General features: G+C 42.9%; 1 protein-coding gene across 2 annotated transcripts in view; it reads left to right on the top strand.

The window, feature by feature from the left end:
- The window catches only part of LOC130373856 (receptor tyrosine-protein kinase erbB-4-like), a 251,261-nt gene that overhangs the window by 152,666 nt on the left and 80,442 nt on the right, over nucleotides 1-18,153 (top strand). For both annotated transcript variants that reach the window (XM_056580505.1, XM_056580504.1), the window contains exons 4-5: nucleotides 11,141-11,272; nucleotides 13,973-14,038. In XM_056580505.1, the coding sequence (XP_056436480.1) occupies nucleotides 11,141-11,272; nucleotides 13,973-14,038 (198 nt within the window). The remainder of the gene's footprint in view (nucleotides 1-11,140; nucleotides 11,273-13,972; nucleotides 14,039-18,153) is intronic.

An 18,153-nucleotide genomic window follows, 5' to 3' on the forward strand; every position in this document is an offset into this window, starting at 1 on the left:
GAGTGTGACTGTAATCATGTTACATGCATTGTGGGAATCATGCCAAAGTTTACAATGTGAGGGACTATGGAGGGATTGTCAAGAAGATGGATCAAATCCCTTTCATAGATATAAATGTTAAACACAGCCTTATTGGGATTGGGCACATTTATGTCTCTGGTAGCGTACCTGTAAGATAATTGTGTACCAGAGCTGGACATATGCAAGGATATAAAACAATAGGTCATACTTGTTATTACGTTAAACTGGTTTTCAGTGTTTTGGCAATACCTTCCTGTGTCGGTATTTGTGAAATTCAATTCTTAATCTTACCTCAGATAAGGACAACTTGAAAACAAAGAAAATTCATGAGATGGGATTTTGAGACGTTGTTATTGTCACAAATACAATGTGGGGATTTACTGGTTATTACGTTTTTCTTTTGCAGCTTTAGCCAACCATAACGGTCAAATATAGTGTTCAGAGTGCATTGTTGTCTTTTCTTTCTTGTTCACTTCATAGTAATAAAGCTGTGTTTGAGAATTCATAAGCAGAAAATAAGAATCACCATTTAATGTTAATTGACTCACTCTTCAACCTTCCCTGCAAATGTAAAGATAATAAGGTAAAAGTAAGGTAAGGTACTTTTATTTATATAGCACATTTCATGCCAATGGCAACCCAAAGTGCTTTACACAAATACAATGAAGTGTTTTCCATAATAAAAGGAAGACAAGACAAAATATAAAAATTAAAATACATAAAATCAGATAAAAAACATAAATAAAGTGAATAAAGGGTTATGCATAAGGGAGAGCATATTAAACAAAAAAAATAATAAAAAAAATAAATAATAATTAGTCTAAGAAAAGGCAACAGAAAATAGATGGGTCTTGATACTGGTTTTAAAACTGTCAATAGAGGGTGCAGTTCTGATTGAAATTGGCAGCTGGTTCCACAGCTGAGTAGCATAAAAACTAAAGGCAGCTTCACCGCTTTTGGTTCTCACAGTTGGTTTTGTTAAAAACAGTTGGTCTTGAGATCTAAGAGGTCTAGTGGGGGTGTAGTATTGGAGGAGGTCTACGAGATAAGTGGGCCCTGTTCCAGTTAGTGATTTAAAAACAAGCAACAATACTTTAAAATCTATTCTTTGACTGACAGGGAGCCAGTGTAAAGTTTTTAGTAGGGGTGTAATGTGGTCTGACCTCTTAGCTTTCATAAGGACCCTAGCAGCTGCATTCTGGATCAGCTGGAGCTGCCTGATATTTTTTTTGGGTAGGCCTGTGAGGAGACCGTTACAGTAGTCAAGCTTGCTAGAAATAAAGGCATGAATGAGCTTCTCCAGATCAGATTTTGTCATGAGATTTCTTAATTTTGAAATGTTTTTTAAATGATAGAAAGCTGATTTAGAAACTGACTTGATATGGCTGTTAAAAGTGAGGTCACTGTCAATTTGGACTCCAAGGTTTTTTACAGTGGTCTTAACCTGTAGTCCTTTGTTTGAAAGTAGTGACGTTAGTTCAAGCCTGTCCTTTTTGTTGCCAAATAAAATCGCTTCAGTTTTCTCGTTGTTAAGCTGGAGAAAATTCTACACAAATAACACAAAATAAATAGGCCTTTGGTGGTTCTTGATAATTAAATCAGTATGTGGCTGTCTAGATTGCGTATCATTGACGTTGCGAATTGCTGAAGTTCAATCCTTTGGAAACGGTTTTAATGCCGTTTCGAAAGGATTAAAAGATATAGGCGATGGTTAGAGCAAGTGGGGCTATTTTTGTTAGGAGCAAAACAAGGTATACGTGCGGTCAGTATATCACTTATGGTCAGATTTATTTATTATCACCATTATTTATTGATCTGGTGTCAATAAAACCTTGTAAAGACTGAAACATTGGCTTCAAACCTTCTCTCTTCTCTCTCTAACGCTGAAGCATTATTTTAGGGATTACTTAATCTTTTAAATGATCCAGGTCATACATTAGGTAAATCAATTGCTGTATATAACTAGTTATTAGGCAGATTTTTGCGATGCAAGGGTCTTTAGCAATTATAATTAGCTCATGATTATACATTTAACGATTAATAATGATTATATATATTTTTTCATTTGTGGTCGGAAGGAAACAGAAATAGAAGAGATTTTACAGTAACCCATTTAATCCAATGCTAATATAAAGATTAGCAACAATGTAACAGCTTGGTTGGGGAATCCCTGCCAATTAAATAATTGCCTTCTCATGGTTAACAAGTGCTGTTGGGGGTAATCTAAAATCTCCAAGAAGTATGTTGTTGTTGTCTTGTGGCTTCCTGATTGCTCTGACAGACTCTGCCATCCAACCGTTTGATTAAATCGCTTCAAATAAACATCATCATCAGCCCTTCATTGTGCAGAGTAGATTGTGGGGTTTCGCTGGTGACCACGCCGGCCACCAGTGTCCAGGACCGGCCAACGCTTGTCTGGTTTTCCTGCAGTTCTGAAGGCTGGACTGCCATCCCAGGAAGGGCTTTAATGTCATAGACAGCCTTGAGCCAGAGCTCAGGAGTTGCATCCAAAGTGAGCGAGAGAACAAATAAAACCGGAAACCTGACTGGCAAGCTGGGGCCGGCCTCAAAGGCCACAGAGGGACGTGCTGCTTTGCGCCGACACTGTTAAAAGCCTGAAAGAAGGGACACCTGCATACTTTGAGCAGTTGCTTGTCAGGGCTTTTAGTGGTAATGGAAGTAAGACGTTCCCCGTGTACACGTACCAAGAGTTGCGTGTAAGCCAGCAGCACTAATTGCCAGATAGTGAGGCCGCCTAAAATCCCAGAGCACAGCGCTGGCATCTCCTCCTCCTCGGTATCCTCGCCACCTTGTGCCAGAAAGTGTCCGGCTGATGTGCTCGTAACGGTTCCGTTTGTTGTTTTATGTTTCATTCAGGCAGCGAGTTGTATTTCTTTTACGTTGTTTTCTCCACAGTATTTCTTATGTTACCTTCAAAAAAAAGGTCTGGATCTGGTTCCCTCAAAAGGCTGTGCTGAAGCGAAGAGCTTTTCATTCTCAGTGTTATCTGTTTATCTTCAATAAGTAAGCATGACCTAGTCCTTTGTTTCTTCCAGAAGTTGAATTATTAAAATGATTATTTTTGCCTACTGGGCCAGGGTTCGCTTCCTGGCCCCCGAATTTATTTATTTCCGAAAAGCCTTTCCGAACTGGCTGCCACAGGTATTTTACAGTGCATTTTTTTTGTAAAGCTCGTTGCAGTGTTTTTAAGTAGCCCATTTCACAATCCTACACCTCTCCTTGTGGATCGATCATTAATCATGATTTTTAGAGAATTGTGTAGTGCTTAAGAGATACAGAAAAACTTGAGCACAACGAGATCGTGAAAGTGACTTCTGCACACATTTGGTCCACAGGCTTCAGCCATCTGCTGTTCATTCGGCATTCTTTAAGAAGTTTAGATGCAGGACCCTTGTGGTGTTACCCAAATGTTTCAATAGGTCAGAAAGACGACCTTCCTTACGTTAGTCTTACGAAATGTGCTCTTACTGTACAGGTGCTATCTGAGCTCTCTCTCACCCTCTCTCCCCCCTCCTTTTCTCTTTGTTTATTTGTGTGTCATCATCTCTCTTTATTTTCCAACAACTCCCATTTGTTGTGTCTGTGGGTTTGTGTGTGTCGGTCAGTGTGTGTGCGTGCGTGTGTGTGTCCATTCCAAAGAGCAAGGTTTATTTTGATACAGCTGGCAGGCTAATCGGACACAAACCGTGATAAGCTAAGTGGCCTTCAGACGTACATAAGAGACTTGTTATTTACTGAAAACCCTGTCCTCCATTGTTCACTTAGTTTTTACCAAGTACCTTTACTCATTGACTCAGTTCTTTGTTGCATGTTTTATCTAACAACACTCATCTTTTAACGCACTTCTGGTGGTTTTCATGTCTGCACTCCTACATTCCTCATGCGTCCACCATCATCCGCAATTCCCAAGCCCTTTCGATCAATTCACATGAAGACTTTCAGGAAGTCATTGCATGAGGGATCCGGCCTCATTGAATCAATAGCCCCTTATATATTCACTCACCTTCCCTTGGCAGCAGAAGAGAAATCTGTTTTCAAGCCAATCTTGAATGACGGGTACCTTAACAATTGGTAACGGCAACTCAACAGAGGATAGGCAAAATCCAATCTGAACAATCCTATAAACGAAGACAAACCTTCACTTGTAACAGAGAACTTATTAAGAAAGTAAAATCCTTTAGACTGCGAGATCCAATTAAGCCCTCAAACCCCTTGCTGGGGAAAAACAACAACTGCCAAATACATTTCTCTACTGCTTCATGATAAACAACGCACCGAAAATAGTTATTATTTCAAAGAGTGAAATTTGTCGGCTCATTTTGTTTTGGACTCCCAACAGGCCTTCATGGATTGCAAAGTGTTAAGGCAGAGTAGCTTCACCTTTTTTAATTAATTGGATTACCTTACCCCTTTTGTGTTTGCCTCTACTGCTCCATCAGTCATCCACACGAAGCACATGCTGAGATGCATGTCTTTTTTACAGTATCCAGTCGTCGTTTATATCCCCAGTTTCATCGTGTTGTAAAACACTGTTGCATTTTGGGCATTCCACTTATTTTTCCAAACTGTCTTGACAGAATCCTTTCGGAATTATTTTATCTATTTGCGAGACACCCGACTGGTTTTGAAAGTGTGGCACATGAAGGACACCAAGGTGGTCACGTGACACATGGCCGACAGACGGCCCGCGCACATGAGGCTGTGGGCTCTCAGCCTTGAATGTCACAGTTGCAAATGCTTTTTAAATATGCTCTTTCCCTCTCCACACACACACACGCAATCACGCACGCACGCACACACACACACACACACACACACACACACACACACACACACACACACACACACACACACACACACACACACACACACACACACACACACACACACACACAGACACACGTACGTTTAAACGTACAATCTTAAAGCATTCAGATCGACTACGTTTTTTATTATCCTTGCGGATTATGGTACATGCCGTTCATGTTTCGTCTCTCGTAGTACATTTTGATATTTCCTTACAAAACTCAGCTCTGTTCCCTCTAGTACACTACACACAAGTCCTTACACTGCTCTGTAAAACCGTGGGTGATTCCCCAAGCCACTGTCTCACCAGTGAAAACCTCATAAAGCATTTTATGTAGTAGAGCTAATGCGGTTGTTCTTTTCAGGTCACCAGTTAAACACATAAAGCGCAATCATATCTTTGTGGCACCTCCACCTCCTCCACCACCGTCGCTAGTCCACCTGGTTTACAACAGGCGGAGCGATGAGTGACGGAGGTGAGAGGCGTCTCTCCACCCCCCCCCCCCCCCCCCTTGCTCTCTGGTGTCCGAGCACTCTGGCTCAATGGGAGTGGGTTAGAGGTGTAGCTAATGGACGTCTTTGAAATTGCACAGGGTTCTGTTGTCAATATGTGGCATATGCAACTCAGCCTTGAAGTGGTGTGTTGAAGTGGATCCATGCTGCCGCCGTGTTTGCGCGTGCATCTGCATATGTACCCGAGTATTGTGCCTTTGGTTATATCATACGACCCTATTTGCATTACTGAACTAATGCATGAATCAAGTAGTGTCAAGGTCCATCATTTGAAAACCCTGGTTTGGAATGAAAAGCAAAGGTGGCAATTATGCGTTAAGGTTGTATTATTGATTGATTTTCCGTTTTGTCGCAGCAGAGTGTCGATTTTGTTAGCATGAGATTATAGAGGTACCGTATACAATAATAGACAGACGTACACATGCATGCACACACCAAACACACACACACACACACACACACACACACACACACACACACACACACACACACACACACACACACACACACACACACACACACACACACACACAGGCAAGAGAATGTCGTTGCCTTGGCAACGACAGTGTCTGGGTGGGGGCTGGGGGGGGGGGGGTGATGTGTGAGTCTGTGTGTGTGTATGTGTGTGTGTGTGAGGCAGTACAGGCAGATGATGGATGGGAAAGGAGATCACCTATTTGTACAGAAGACACAGGGACGCGCCCTCCTGCGTGTGAGCCGGGGAGCGGCTAACGGGGGTAAAAAGCGGTCAGGTCGGCGGTCCGGTGTGGTTGATTGACACAGGGCTCTAGGCGTGTGCCGCAGCCCTGTGACAGCACGGCGTACCCAGCGGTGGTATGCAAATGACTGGCTCGCAGACACTCTCTGAGATGCTTAGGGATTGTTTTTATTAGAAGAATAGACGCCTTGTGTCTGCTTAGTATCAGCGTTACTGGAAATTCTGGAATACAATGTAATCCATTTGGTGTGTGGTGGAGGTGGTGGTGGTTGTTGTTGTTGTTGTTGTTGTTGGGGTTTTGCATGCCAGTCTCTGTATCTAAAGCTTCTGATCCTTTTTATTGTATTTCCTTTCATGGAAAAGGCAGATGGTTTCCTTTCACAGTATCCTTCCCGTCATGGTTAGCTAGCTTGCCTTGTAAGCGTTGTACAATGTCAAAGCCAATCAGTGTCTTCAGTGTGTGTGTGTGTGTGTGTGTGTGTGTGTGTGTGTGTGTGTGTGTGTGTGTGTGTGTGTGTGTGTGTGTGTGTGTGTGTGTGTGTGTGTGTGTGTGTGTGTGTGTGTGTGTGTGTGTGTGTGTTTATCTGTCTGTGTGTGTACTAGGCTGTTGGGAAGTTCAAGCAATGCGTTAAAAGGCTTCAAAGAACGATTTTTCCACACTGGTCTTTTACTGTTTGTCCTCGCGGACTATACCCCTCCTATTCAGGGCGAGATGAGAGAAGTGTCCTAGTGAATATACTTCCAGAGGCTGTTCCAGAATGTATTCCCATGGTGTTTAGGGGGGGGGGGTTCTGTGTTGTGTTCGGCCCCTCTGAGCCGCGAGCAGCACTGAGGCTTGTCTGAGTCAGCTCTCTGAAGTCAATGGGAGTGTAGCTCATGGGAGGCCCACACATTCTACTTCTTCCGCCAGAGCAGAGAAACACTCTCATTTTTTATCTGTCTGACTGATCTGTCTGGCTATATTTCCTTGTGTGCGTTTCTCTCTATTTTTGTTTCGATATATGATAGTCCTTAAGTCTGATTAAGTGTTCCTGACTCTCTCTTCTGGTGTGCGACAGAGAATACGTCTGTGTGTTTGAATGCTGATTTGACCGTCTGGTCCGTCAGTCTTTGAGACTGACCAGATGAATGGCCAGTCGAAAGTAACTTAGTACATCATCCCTGCCTGATTTTTATTTCCCATGTTTATCTGTGGATTGTCTTTGAATTTATTTGTTTGTATTGTTCATTAACAGCATGTATCTCCGCAGTCATTTACTTTTCACGCCTAGCCACATTTTGGACATTGCAACTACATATTATAACCTTATTGAGGCAAATGAACCCCTCATTTAGCGTGCCGCTCAGCAGTGCAGCGTACTTCATAACGTCGCCCATGCAACCACACATTAATTCATTCTCACAAACTCATTAATACTGTTGTTTTCTTTCTCAAGGGTTTGATATTTGCCTCCCAGACTTAATCAAATTCATCCCCACACAGCAATTAAAAAAAAGCCAAACACATGTTTACCCTTGAAATAATTGGCTGCATGCTTTTATTCAGCTTTCTTACATTTCATATTATTTCCCTCTTAACGGCCGTGGATGGAACCCCATTTCCGTTTAGAAAGGCCCTTCTGCAGGGGCTCTCAAGACAAGTCGGGAATAGCCAGGGAGATGGTGGCATGAACGAGCTAATTAACACGCTGCTTTTTCTACCTAGCAGCACAATCAACAACAAGCCTTAACCGTTCGTCCCCTGTGACCACCAACAACCCATCTTGCCACTATGCTAATCAAGCATTTTACTGTTTGTGAAAAGGCCTGCGTGCGTTAGCATGTTGTTGTTGTGGTGTTTGCGGGGCTACGTAATGATCGGCGGTGGTTGTGAATGATTCATAGCTTGGTGACAGAAAGAAGCACCTGAAATATCCCGGGAAAGCCTCCAGTTAGAAGAACAACAAAAGCAATTCATCTTGTTCCCAGCCACTGCCTTCAGCTCCTGCCATATCACCCTACATGTCAGTCCAGTATGTTAGTGTGATTATTCAAAAATTCTGGGGGCACTGACATCATTCCCTCATTATTTTCAATCATCAGTTGCCATAAAATATTTATTTTCCGAGGAAGAATAGCTTAAGACCACCAGGATTTCCCGGCCCCCTGATTCCCCTGATAGCCTGGTCTGCAGTGCATGCAGACCATGCACACACATACAAAGACACACACACACACACACACACACACACACACACACACACACACACACACACACACACACACACACACACACACACACACACACATAGGAATAGGACCCCATCAACCTCATTTATCTGTATCACTTAATTCAATTCAGTCTTTGTCGTGGAATGTCCTTTGGGGTGTATGTGTTCTCGAATGTGTGTGTGTGTGTGTGTGTGTGTGTGTGTGTGTGTGTGTGTGTGTGTGTGTGTGTGTGTGTGTGTGTGTGTGTGTGTGTGTGTGTGTGTGTGTGGATTACCCTGGGTGTTAGATGCCACTGGATTCTCTGGGTTTGGATTATGTGTCTCATCTGTTTCAGACCTGCTCCTGTAATTTGTTTGTGGGGAGACAGGAGAAAAGGAGCCATGCTACTGTAAATAATGCAAATCTGCTAGCAGGCTTCACCTGCTTTATCATTTTTATACAACCCCCTCCCCTTTCTCTCTCTCTCGCTGTCTTCCTCCTCTTTCTGTCACTCTCTCTCTCTTTCTCTCTATGGGTCTTTAAGGTTTTATCCTTCTCCCTCACCTTTTCCTCCTCCTGTCTCCCTCTCCCTTCCTCTTCCTTTTACTCTCAGCAGGAGATTAGGCTTCCTAAGAACTCATGCAAAACAACAATAATCAGGAAACCACCCTCCGGGTCCAATCATTTATTGGCCTTCCCTCCGCGTGTGTCTGTCGGGATGTGTGTGCAGGCGCCCGTGCCTCTTTGGTCGTAGGAGAATGCGAGAAACAGAAAGTGAGAGATGGAGAGAAGTGGAGATACACTGACGGACAAACGACAGGCAGAGTGAGAATGAGTTGTTCGAGGGACAAACAAATCTCTCCATTCCCCCCCCCACCCCCCCCACCCCCATGTGTGGTTATCATTGGTGGACTAGCCATGCAGATTAGAGTGGCGGGAAACCCACATCCCCTCCACCCCTCCACCCTGATGAAATTTGAAATGACAAGCAATGCAGGGGCTTACTGCCAGGCCTCTCCCTGTGGCTTGAATCTGAGAAGGATTTAGTAGTAAGGTGCTGGTGCTGGGTGACTTGGGGGGGGGGGGGGGGGGGGGGGGGGGGGGAGGGGTGGTCTCATAAATGTTTTTTATTTTTTTTGGGGGGGGGGTTATGTATTATTTTATTTTTTTTGGGTCTTGTTTGTGGTGAGGACAGAAGGACAGAGGTTGAGCCAAAAGCAGACAAACAACAGGATAAGATCAGGGCGTCTTAATAACAGCATTATGACATGGCTTTGTCTGAGCCCTACCTCGCCACAACCAGCCTGAACACGCCGCGGATCCCGTCCACTATTGGCTGTGACTTAAGGGGGGCTTGTGAGGTTTGGACGTAGGTGTGCGCCCATCTCTTTCGCAGTAATGTGTGTGGGTGTTGATGTTGTACACATGGGCACAGGTGTCACAGAACAACAATTGACAATTAATTTGTGTTCGAGTTTGCAGCAGTATTTGCTCGAGATAGCCGTTGCATTTATTTAATCACATTTTACACCTTTACTGCGAAGAGTACTTTCCCATTGTAATCCTAGCCCATTGTTTCTAGTATAAATGTCTTATTTAGTAGCATGTAGCAATGCACTTTAAGTAAACTATCAATCAACAAATATATTTGAATACTTGAAGTCACGGACATTTATCCTTTAATGTTTACTATTAGTAGGGTATCCTTAACTTAGATTTTGCATATTACACTGAGTCAGACCAGCTCCGTCATCAACACTCGAAAGAGGGAAAATGCACTACTGAGTAGCGACAGAGACAATTGTTTTCACCCACACGAGCTGCATGATATGACAGCTGCTGTTGACACAGTTTGCATTCCACTTTTTTGGATCATCTTTAATTGTTTTGAAGTACTGCCAAACTATCAACCTTTTTTTTTCCTGACAATGTGCAACCTTCTAGGCTACGGTCTAGGTTTCTAAAAAGAAATGATTGGATTGTGCCACTATCATTAAAAAAAAAGAGATAATCAAGCAAACAATGGACATTTATAGACATTTATTGAAAGCAAAACATAGCAAATAGCAAATTGCACACAGAAGACAATCAATCATCCCCACAAAAAAAACATTGTATAACGGAGCTTTCCCTTCTAGAAGCCTAGCAATGCTGCGGCATCACTTATTTAGCAGCCCCGTCCTCCCAATGGAATTCCCTGCTGTTACACACGCACAATTTTCTCTACACAACGATTCGACAATTAAAGACTGCGCCGACTAGAGTCTTCCTATCAAAGATTCAAAGTCATCCTTTATTATTATTCTATTTTTATATTTTATATCTATATTTCTGCTCCATTTATAGAGAGCACCTAGCCCCCCATAGGCAATGAAAACCTCCACCAATGTTCAAGGAAGGAGCTTTTAGATGGGACGCAGAAGAGGGAAGACTTTAGAGTCATCCAACTCTAAAGATGTAGTAATTAGCACTGAAGATATTTGAATGACTTACTATACAGATGTAGTTACTACTATAAGTTAACACTCGATTGGTGTTAACCAACACTAGTGATTTACTATCACAAACTAAGATGAGAGATAGAATCCTAACAAACAGAGATAGTGACTGCAACTTACTGTAATGAGAGGTACTACAGTTTCATGTTCAGATTCAGTTTTGAGGAACCTATCTGAATTGCCTGCACCAAAGTAGCACCAAAACCAGTTGTCACTCTCTCTGTGTGTCAGTGCACGTGTGCGTGTGCATGTGTGTTCAGGTTTGTGTGAAAGAGAGGGAAAGACCGATGGCCGAAATAATTGTCGATTCCATCTTTTCCAATCCTCAAACATTGTACGGACCAATAAACGTCCCCTTTTCTTCCTCCCACAGAAATCCTTGGCGGAGGTGTGTATGTGGACAAGAACAAGTTCCTGTGCCATGCCGATACGATCCACTGGCAAGACATAGTGAAGAACCCCAGAAACAACCCTGTGGTAGTCCCCAGCAATAGCAGTGTGACATGTGAGTAATATTCAGTATCATCCGAAGAGCCTCTTAATGTCCTAATGAGGGAATGGTGCAAGTTCCTCTTAAAATAATATGTATTTTCTTTTTTATGTGTAGCACTTGGACAACTGTTTTGAGCAGAAGTCTTGTTTTTAACAAGGTCCTCACAAAACATACATAGCACAAGGGATCGAAATCCAGATGTCATTTCAAACTACAAAATGAAGCAATTGAATGAATTATTTTGAAAGCATGGGGGAGAATGGTTGCAATGCTATAGGCGAGGGTTTCCTAGCATTTTATTGTTTTGTTGTTGTAATGAACCCCTCTGTGGTTTAAGGGTGTTCACACACACACAAAAAAAAGACTGCCTAATATCAGTTCTGCAAAGCTGCTCCAATATATTACTATAGCCAGCCGGAAAATTTCCCTCCCGCCACAAAACTAAATCCTCAGGCATAAAATGTGGAAATACATAAAACTCACCGCATGGAGTTGCTAACTGTTTAGTCCCAGACATGCATTGCTCACATGCTTTCTCATTAATCAGTATTTATTGTTCTGCTGAGATTTTCCTCTGCTTATTAAGTAAGAGCTAAGGAGCTAAAGAAAATTATAATAACAATCCGGCAATGTCTTAAAAACAAAAAAACAAGCATTGGGATCAAGTCCCCAACACTATATCAGTGTTAGTACTACCTAATGCGTAGGCAGCTGATAAGTGGCAGAATGTGAGCAGTGAAAGACACAATCACAATAAAAAATTACCATCTGACCTTAATCACAACACCCATTGTAACGATTCAGGCATAAGCTGCAACCCTTGGATTAGAGTAATAACTCAACCAGCTGTTGTTGAATAATGAACTATGCTGATGAAGTGATTCCATTACCTGGGTGAAGACACACACATACATTATCCTTTGGGAAAAAGGGCAGGGGTTGGTCTCAATGGGGTCAAGGAAGCACTGAAGAGCTCCCCCTATTCTCCCTGCCCCTGCCCCCCTGTCTATTAGACTCTTTGTTAAACCTTGCAATAATGGAGTGTATTCATTCTAATCAAATATATCCACAGGCCCCCTATGGAATCTACCGTATGTGCTTTGTGCTTCACTTTCAGGACATGTGCTTACACACGCACTAACACACACACAAACACACACGCACGCACGCACACACACGCACACTCACACACACTTGCTTTTCCGTGTTTTTTCGCTGGCCTTGCTCCATAGCTGAGGACGCGAGCTCTGGAGGTACTCCAATGATGTCCAAACGTGTAATCCATCACTTGAGGACATAATCTCCTTGCCTGGAAGAAGCATGGCGGTTGTTATTGTTGTGATTTGTTTTTGTCTACCATTATGGACTTTATGGAAGATTCTCAATTTGGGTTCTGAGTTACTGTTCCTTCTGCCTGCCTCTTGTCCCAGGCCCAGCCCGGGGTGCTTTCGGGTGCTGTGCTGGTGTTATGCAGACACGTCTGACCTAGTTGAGCACGCAATTGTGTGTTTCATTCACCTCACAATGTATTCTGTGTACACAAACATGTTGGAGAGGTTATCAAAAAGTAATGAATTTTTGTTGGAGTTTGACACAGTTTGTTCGGCCAGCTGTCTGGTGGAAAGTGTTAGAAGCGAGGCACCATGCTGCACAGAGTATCCGAACGCTGCCTTGCAATCCGCATGCAGCTTGTGTCTGTGTATCAGAGGCAAGGCCAGTAAAAGTAAGTGTTAATAAAGTAAGCACAGCCTGGATGACCTGAGGTTGAGTAATTCAGTGAAAAAGAAGTGCGTCTGAAAAAAAGGAAATACATTCTGTTTGACTCAACAGTTTGATGCAATGGGTTAACTTCGATGCTTGCAGGGAAAGTAGAATCACAATCATATGTTGGCGAGCCTCTGTGTATAGCAGATGTGTTGCTTGCTAGTTCTGTGTTATATAGGGTTATATATTACAGCAGCTACAGTGTCGATCATTTACACCTTTGAGGTAGGATTCACGTTTTTTTCTCCTACCACTGTTTATCGAGTTACAGCCAGAGTTTGCCAACTCCTTTTGTGAGGCACCATTCAGCCTGGAGTTTGTTGTTTTTATGCTGTGTGCAACATTGTGACCATATGTGCGACGTCCAACATTGGCATACAAAGGAACAATCGTACAGCGACGGGTTGAGACATGAGGGCACGAATGTATGCGTGTTGTGTGGTGGGACGGAGGCATAGACTTAAACACAAAATACCATTCAGAGAATACAGAGGATTTGATGTGAGATTCGGTGCTGAATGAGAAAGTGGTGTGTGTAGCAGAGAGAGAGAGAGAGAGAGAGAGAGAGAGAGAGAGAGAGAGAGAGAGAGAGAGAGAGGGAGAGAGAGAGAGAGAGAGAGAGAGAGAGAGAGAGAGAGAGAGGGGGAGAGAGAGAGAGAGAGAGAGAGAGAGAGAGAGAGAGAGAGAGAGAGAGAGAGAGAGAGAGAGAGAGAGAGAGGGGAGAGAAAAAATTTGTGTAAACATTGAATCATTAGAACAAACTACTGAACATCTCTAAAAATATACCACTTTTTCACGACTCAAGTAGCATTTCGATTTTTTACTTTCAAATATCCCTCTTTGTTCCTGGAGACAATATTATGAGTAAGGTGCCAAGGAAAGAGCCCTTCCTCCCTCCCCCCAGCACCACTCTAACAGCCCTCACTGTGCCTTGTCTCCTTCCTTCAGGTCAGAAGTGCCACCGCTCCTGCAATGGCCGCTGCTGGGGACCTAAGGAGGACCAGTGTCAGAGCTGTGAGTCTAAAGCCAGACAACTGCAACAAGTGTTTACTGTTTGTTTACTCTGTGCTGCCCTATACCCTCAGACACCCCCGACGGCCCCCTGCCATGCGTCATATTCATTCACCTTGTGTTCAACTTTGTTCTCAGCGCTAGCTGGGTGGGGGAATTGAATGTGGAATTCCACATTCAGTTCAGCTCATGTTTTGGAACCAATATGGAACCAAGATGGCGGCTAGGTAAACAAGGGCTCATTATCTTTTGTCTTTGCCTCTACCCCAAAACTCATGGGCCCGTTGTTTTTGGTTTAAGGATTTAAAAAGAAAGATGGGAGTGACATCACTCTTGTTTCATTGTAGTGTTTGGTTATGAAGTTAAACTTCATTACACTGTAGATAGAGTTTTCAGAGGAAACACAATGGCCAATTACGGATCAGTTATTGAAAGGGTTTAATAGTGCTTAATTCATTGTCGATATGTTTATTCAATTCATTAATCGGGATTGCACAATGCTGGCCATTCCCTGACCACCAACCTTTAACAACATCCCCTTTAGAGGCATGCCTGGGTGTAGGAAAGAGAGACATTGAAGGTTGCTTGGAAGTTAGTAGTTTTAATTTGCATGACTGTAAAGTGGCAGGTGTGGTTTTATAACCTCGACTTCTTGTGCTACATTATATTGAAGGTTTTTGTGAGCAGCTAAACTAATTCCCCCACAGTTGCTACTCAAAGGAAGTTATTACACCAGTACATGTGTTAAATAGACAATTGACCTGCACTTCTATCACTAATCATCTCCTTCATGTTTGGAGAATAAATGATTGAGTAATGTTTTGCGTTGATGCCTACCACATCGTTAATCATTTGCGATCATGCTTACGCATTCTACCTTGAAGAAAGCTTAAGATAATGTGAACAAATTAGATCTGATTTGCTTATAAATGCAGACATCGATGATGCAAACTAATTATCCCGTGTGAGGGATTAACATCCAATTTGGTGAGTGGCCTTTCTAGTATTACAATCCCAAAATTCTAAACTAAGTGGAGAGAGCATCTAATGGATATTATGAATGCGGAAGTCAAGTGACACAGACCAAACCAAAAATAAATAAATAAATCACTTATTGTTTTTTAACAGATATTAATGAACTGTCAAAAACGCTCCTGTGCACACAAATACAGACAGAGATACATACACACAGACACACACGCAGACACACACAAACACACACACACATACAGACATACACACTCACATGTAGAACACAAACACACAAACACACCCACGCATGCACGCACGCACGCACACACACACACACACACACACACACACACACACACACACACACACACACACACACACACACACACACACACACACACACACACACACACACACACACACACACACAAGCATACAAAAACACACATAGGAAACAAACACATAGAACAAATAGAAACACACACACACACACGCACACGCACAGACAAGCCCATTCCTTCTGTTCTGGAAGTTCATTCCACCGTCCTCACACACCAACCTAAGGACCACAGGCGATCTATCAATTGAACTATGATCTCTAAGTGCACCCTAGAGAGCACAGCTGTCCTTGCTAGCCAGTGTTTTGTTTAACGTATCAGCATGATAGTAGGGGACGAGCACAAGACTGTCTCCTCTCTCATGTCCCTCTCTCTTGTCTCTTTCTCTGTCTGCCATTCTGCTGTTCAATTATCTCCACAATCTCTCTAAGGGATCCTATTAGTCTGTCTGTCTCTCACGGCATAACAGTCTTACACTGGTCATTTGTAGTAATTACCTTTAGAGCCAGAGACACAGGCACAGACACTTCACTTCTCGTGAAGTGTCTGTCGGGCCCTTCCTCCCGTAAATTCTCTCTCTCTCTCTCTCTCTCTCTCTCTCTCTCGCTCTTGCTCTCTCTCTCTGGCTCTTTATCTCTCTCGCTCAGTCTTTTTATTCTTCTCCTTCTCTCATTCGTTGTCACATTGTCACAGATCTTTTACAAATTCTCAAAGTTTGGTTGCCCTTGCCGTCCTTCTGAGAAAACAAGAGAAAAATAACACGCACACACACACACACACACACACACACACACACACGCACACGCACACAATGTATTGATTTTTAACTGCGAGTGGGCAGAGACAATATATAATATAATCCAATTTCTAAAGTAGCCAATGTTAAAAGAGGTCAGAGCGGTAGTGAATGCCAGGGTTTCAAAACCCTTCTTGTCTTATGAACCCAACAGCCCCATCGGTAAGGCTTCAGTGCTGTGTCATTCAAACCATGTTTTCCTATGAACTTAGATGAAACTATTTAATTTAGCCATTATGCTAAGGAAGCTGAGACGTATTTCATGTCTTGTCTTTATTTATCGGCAACATTCAACATGCAGGCCATTCGATTTGATGTCATACTTTTTGTTTTGTAGTTAAAACTAAGTTTAATCCAATTCGTCACAAGATACACCTAAAACTTACACATAGTACCACCTCGTGTGCACGTACCCCAGGTTTGGAACCACTGTCTCCTTGATATTATTTGGAGCAAGACAAGGAATCCCCAGTGGACTCCATAGATCCTGTAGTCGGGTCTTCCTCAGCGACAAAGACAAGGGAGTAAGAACTCAAACACAAAGAATAAAGAAAGAAAGAACAGTGGAAGAAATCAATAGGTCAAAGGGCTCCTTGTGATTTGGTCTGCTAATGATCCGCTATATAAAACCACCCCAAAACAAACTACTAATGCTACAACCTTCATCGCTAAATGAATATATAAAGACATCACCCTGAACCTTCCGGCCCCCCAAGCCTTACCCTACTCAACCTCGGTTACCCCCTCTATGTTTCACCTCTCCGTCCGTGTCCTCAACTTCCCCCCCGGCGCCTGACTTGGTCCCGACCCCCTCTGCTGCTCATCCTTCTGCTCTGTCACGCCCCCCCCCCCCCTTCCATTTGTTCTTCCTCCGTGATCTCATTAAGATAATGAGGATCCAACCGATTCTCCTGGACTCGGTAATGGCGCTGTCACCGACTGGTTGCTGATAACATTCTGGTTTTGTCTCTCCAAACACACGCCCACACTACCCCTCCCTAATGTGTGAGCCCGTCCACGCAGGCCCCGATGTGTTTGCGTCTGCTTCCTGTGTTATCGCCAAGGAAAAAGCGAATAATTCCACACTGCAGATAAGCAAAGTTGAGGATGGCGATAGGGCAGATGTTGCCAGTAAATTACATTTGAGAAGAACTAAATCCTTTTGACGAGCGCCGTAGCCGTGTCAAGGTGGCGGTATATGGGAACGGGACAAAAACGTGGTGTAATGGTGTTGAGACCAGAACAACATTACAAAAGTAGACCAAGACTCTGTGATGCCAGGAGAGTCGTCGGCATGAATCTATGGGTACTGTACATGGTTTCAGCATCGCTCGAGCAACTTGAAACATGAACATTCATGAAGGAGGTGCTCAGGGACAGCAAAAGACATGTTTGTATTTAGAACGCTGACGACAGTGTTAAGGGACGTGTTTAACGATTGAGTGGTTTCTAAAAAGAAAAGATGTACTTCCTACTTCAAGGGACAATGTATACCAGGCCAGCTCATAAAAAGCATGTTTTCCTTTGTGTCTAATATCTGATGCCTTAGAGATTCAGAAACCGATTCTCAAAACATATAACAACAACTTAACTAAAAACTGGACTCATCATCCCAGCCAAACAAACTAATCTTCTGAACCCCTTGACAATGTGTATAATGTATCACAGGTAAACATAAACAAAATGTACACTTAGGCACTGAGTGTGAAATATATGATCATACACTCTATAACTGAGGAAAGAATCCCTGTCCCATACAAAGATATAATCCCATTCAGATTTCAGTAAAAAGTTCACTTTAATATTTTCCATAGAAAAACACAAAACACAACAAGACAGAATGCATGAACTATATTCACTTAATAAAAGAGCAGATATGAAGAAACACAGTTTTGCAACGGGGCCCTAAGAGGTAGCAGTCCCACTGATGGATAGCCTTGTTGATGGCATGTTCAAACGGAAGTTACCCGGGCATACTTTACAAGATGAATCACTTTTTTTGTCTTTTTTTC

This window comes from Gadus chalcogrammus, chromosome 20 (genome assembly GCF_026213295.1).
Source record: "Gadus chalcogrammus isolate NIFS_2021 chromosome 20, NIFS_Gcha_1.0, whole genome shotgun sequence".
Lineage (NCBI taxonomy): Eukaryota > Metazoa > Chordata > Actinopteri > Gadiformes > Gadidae > Gadus > Gadus chalcogrammus.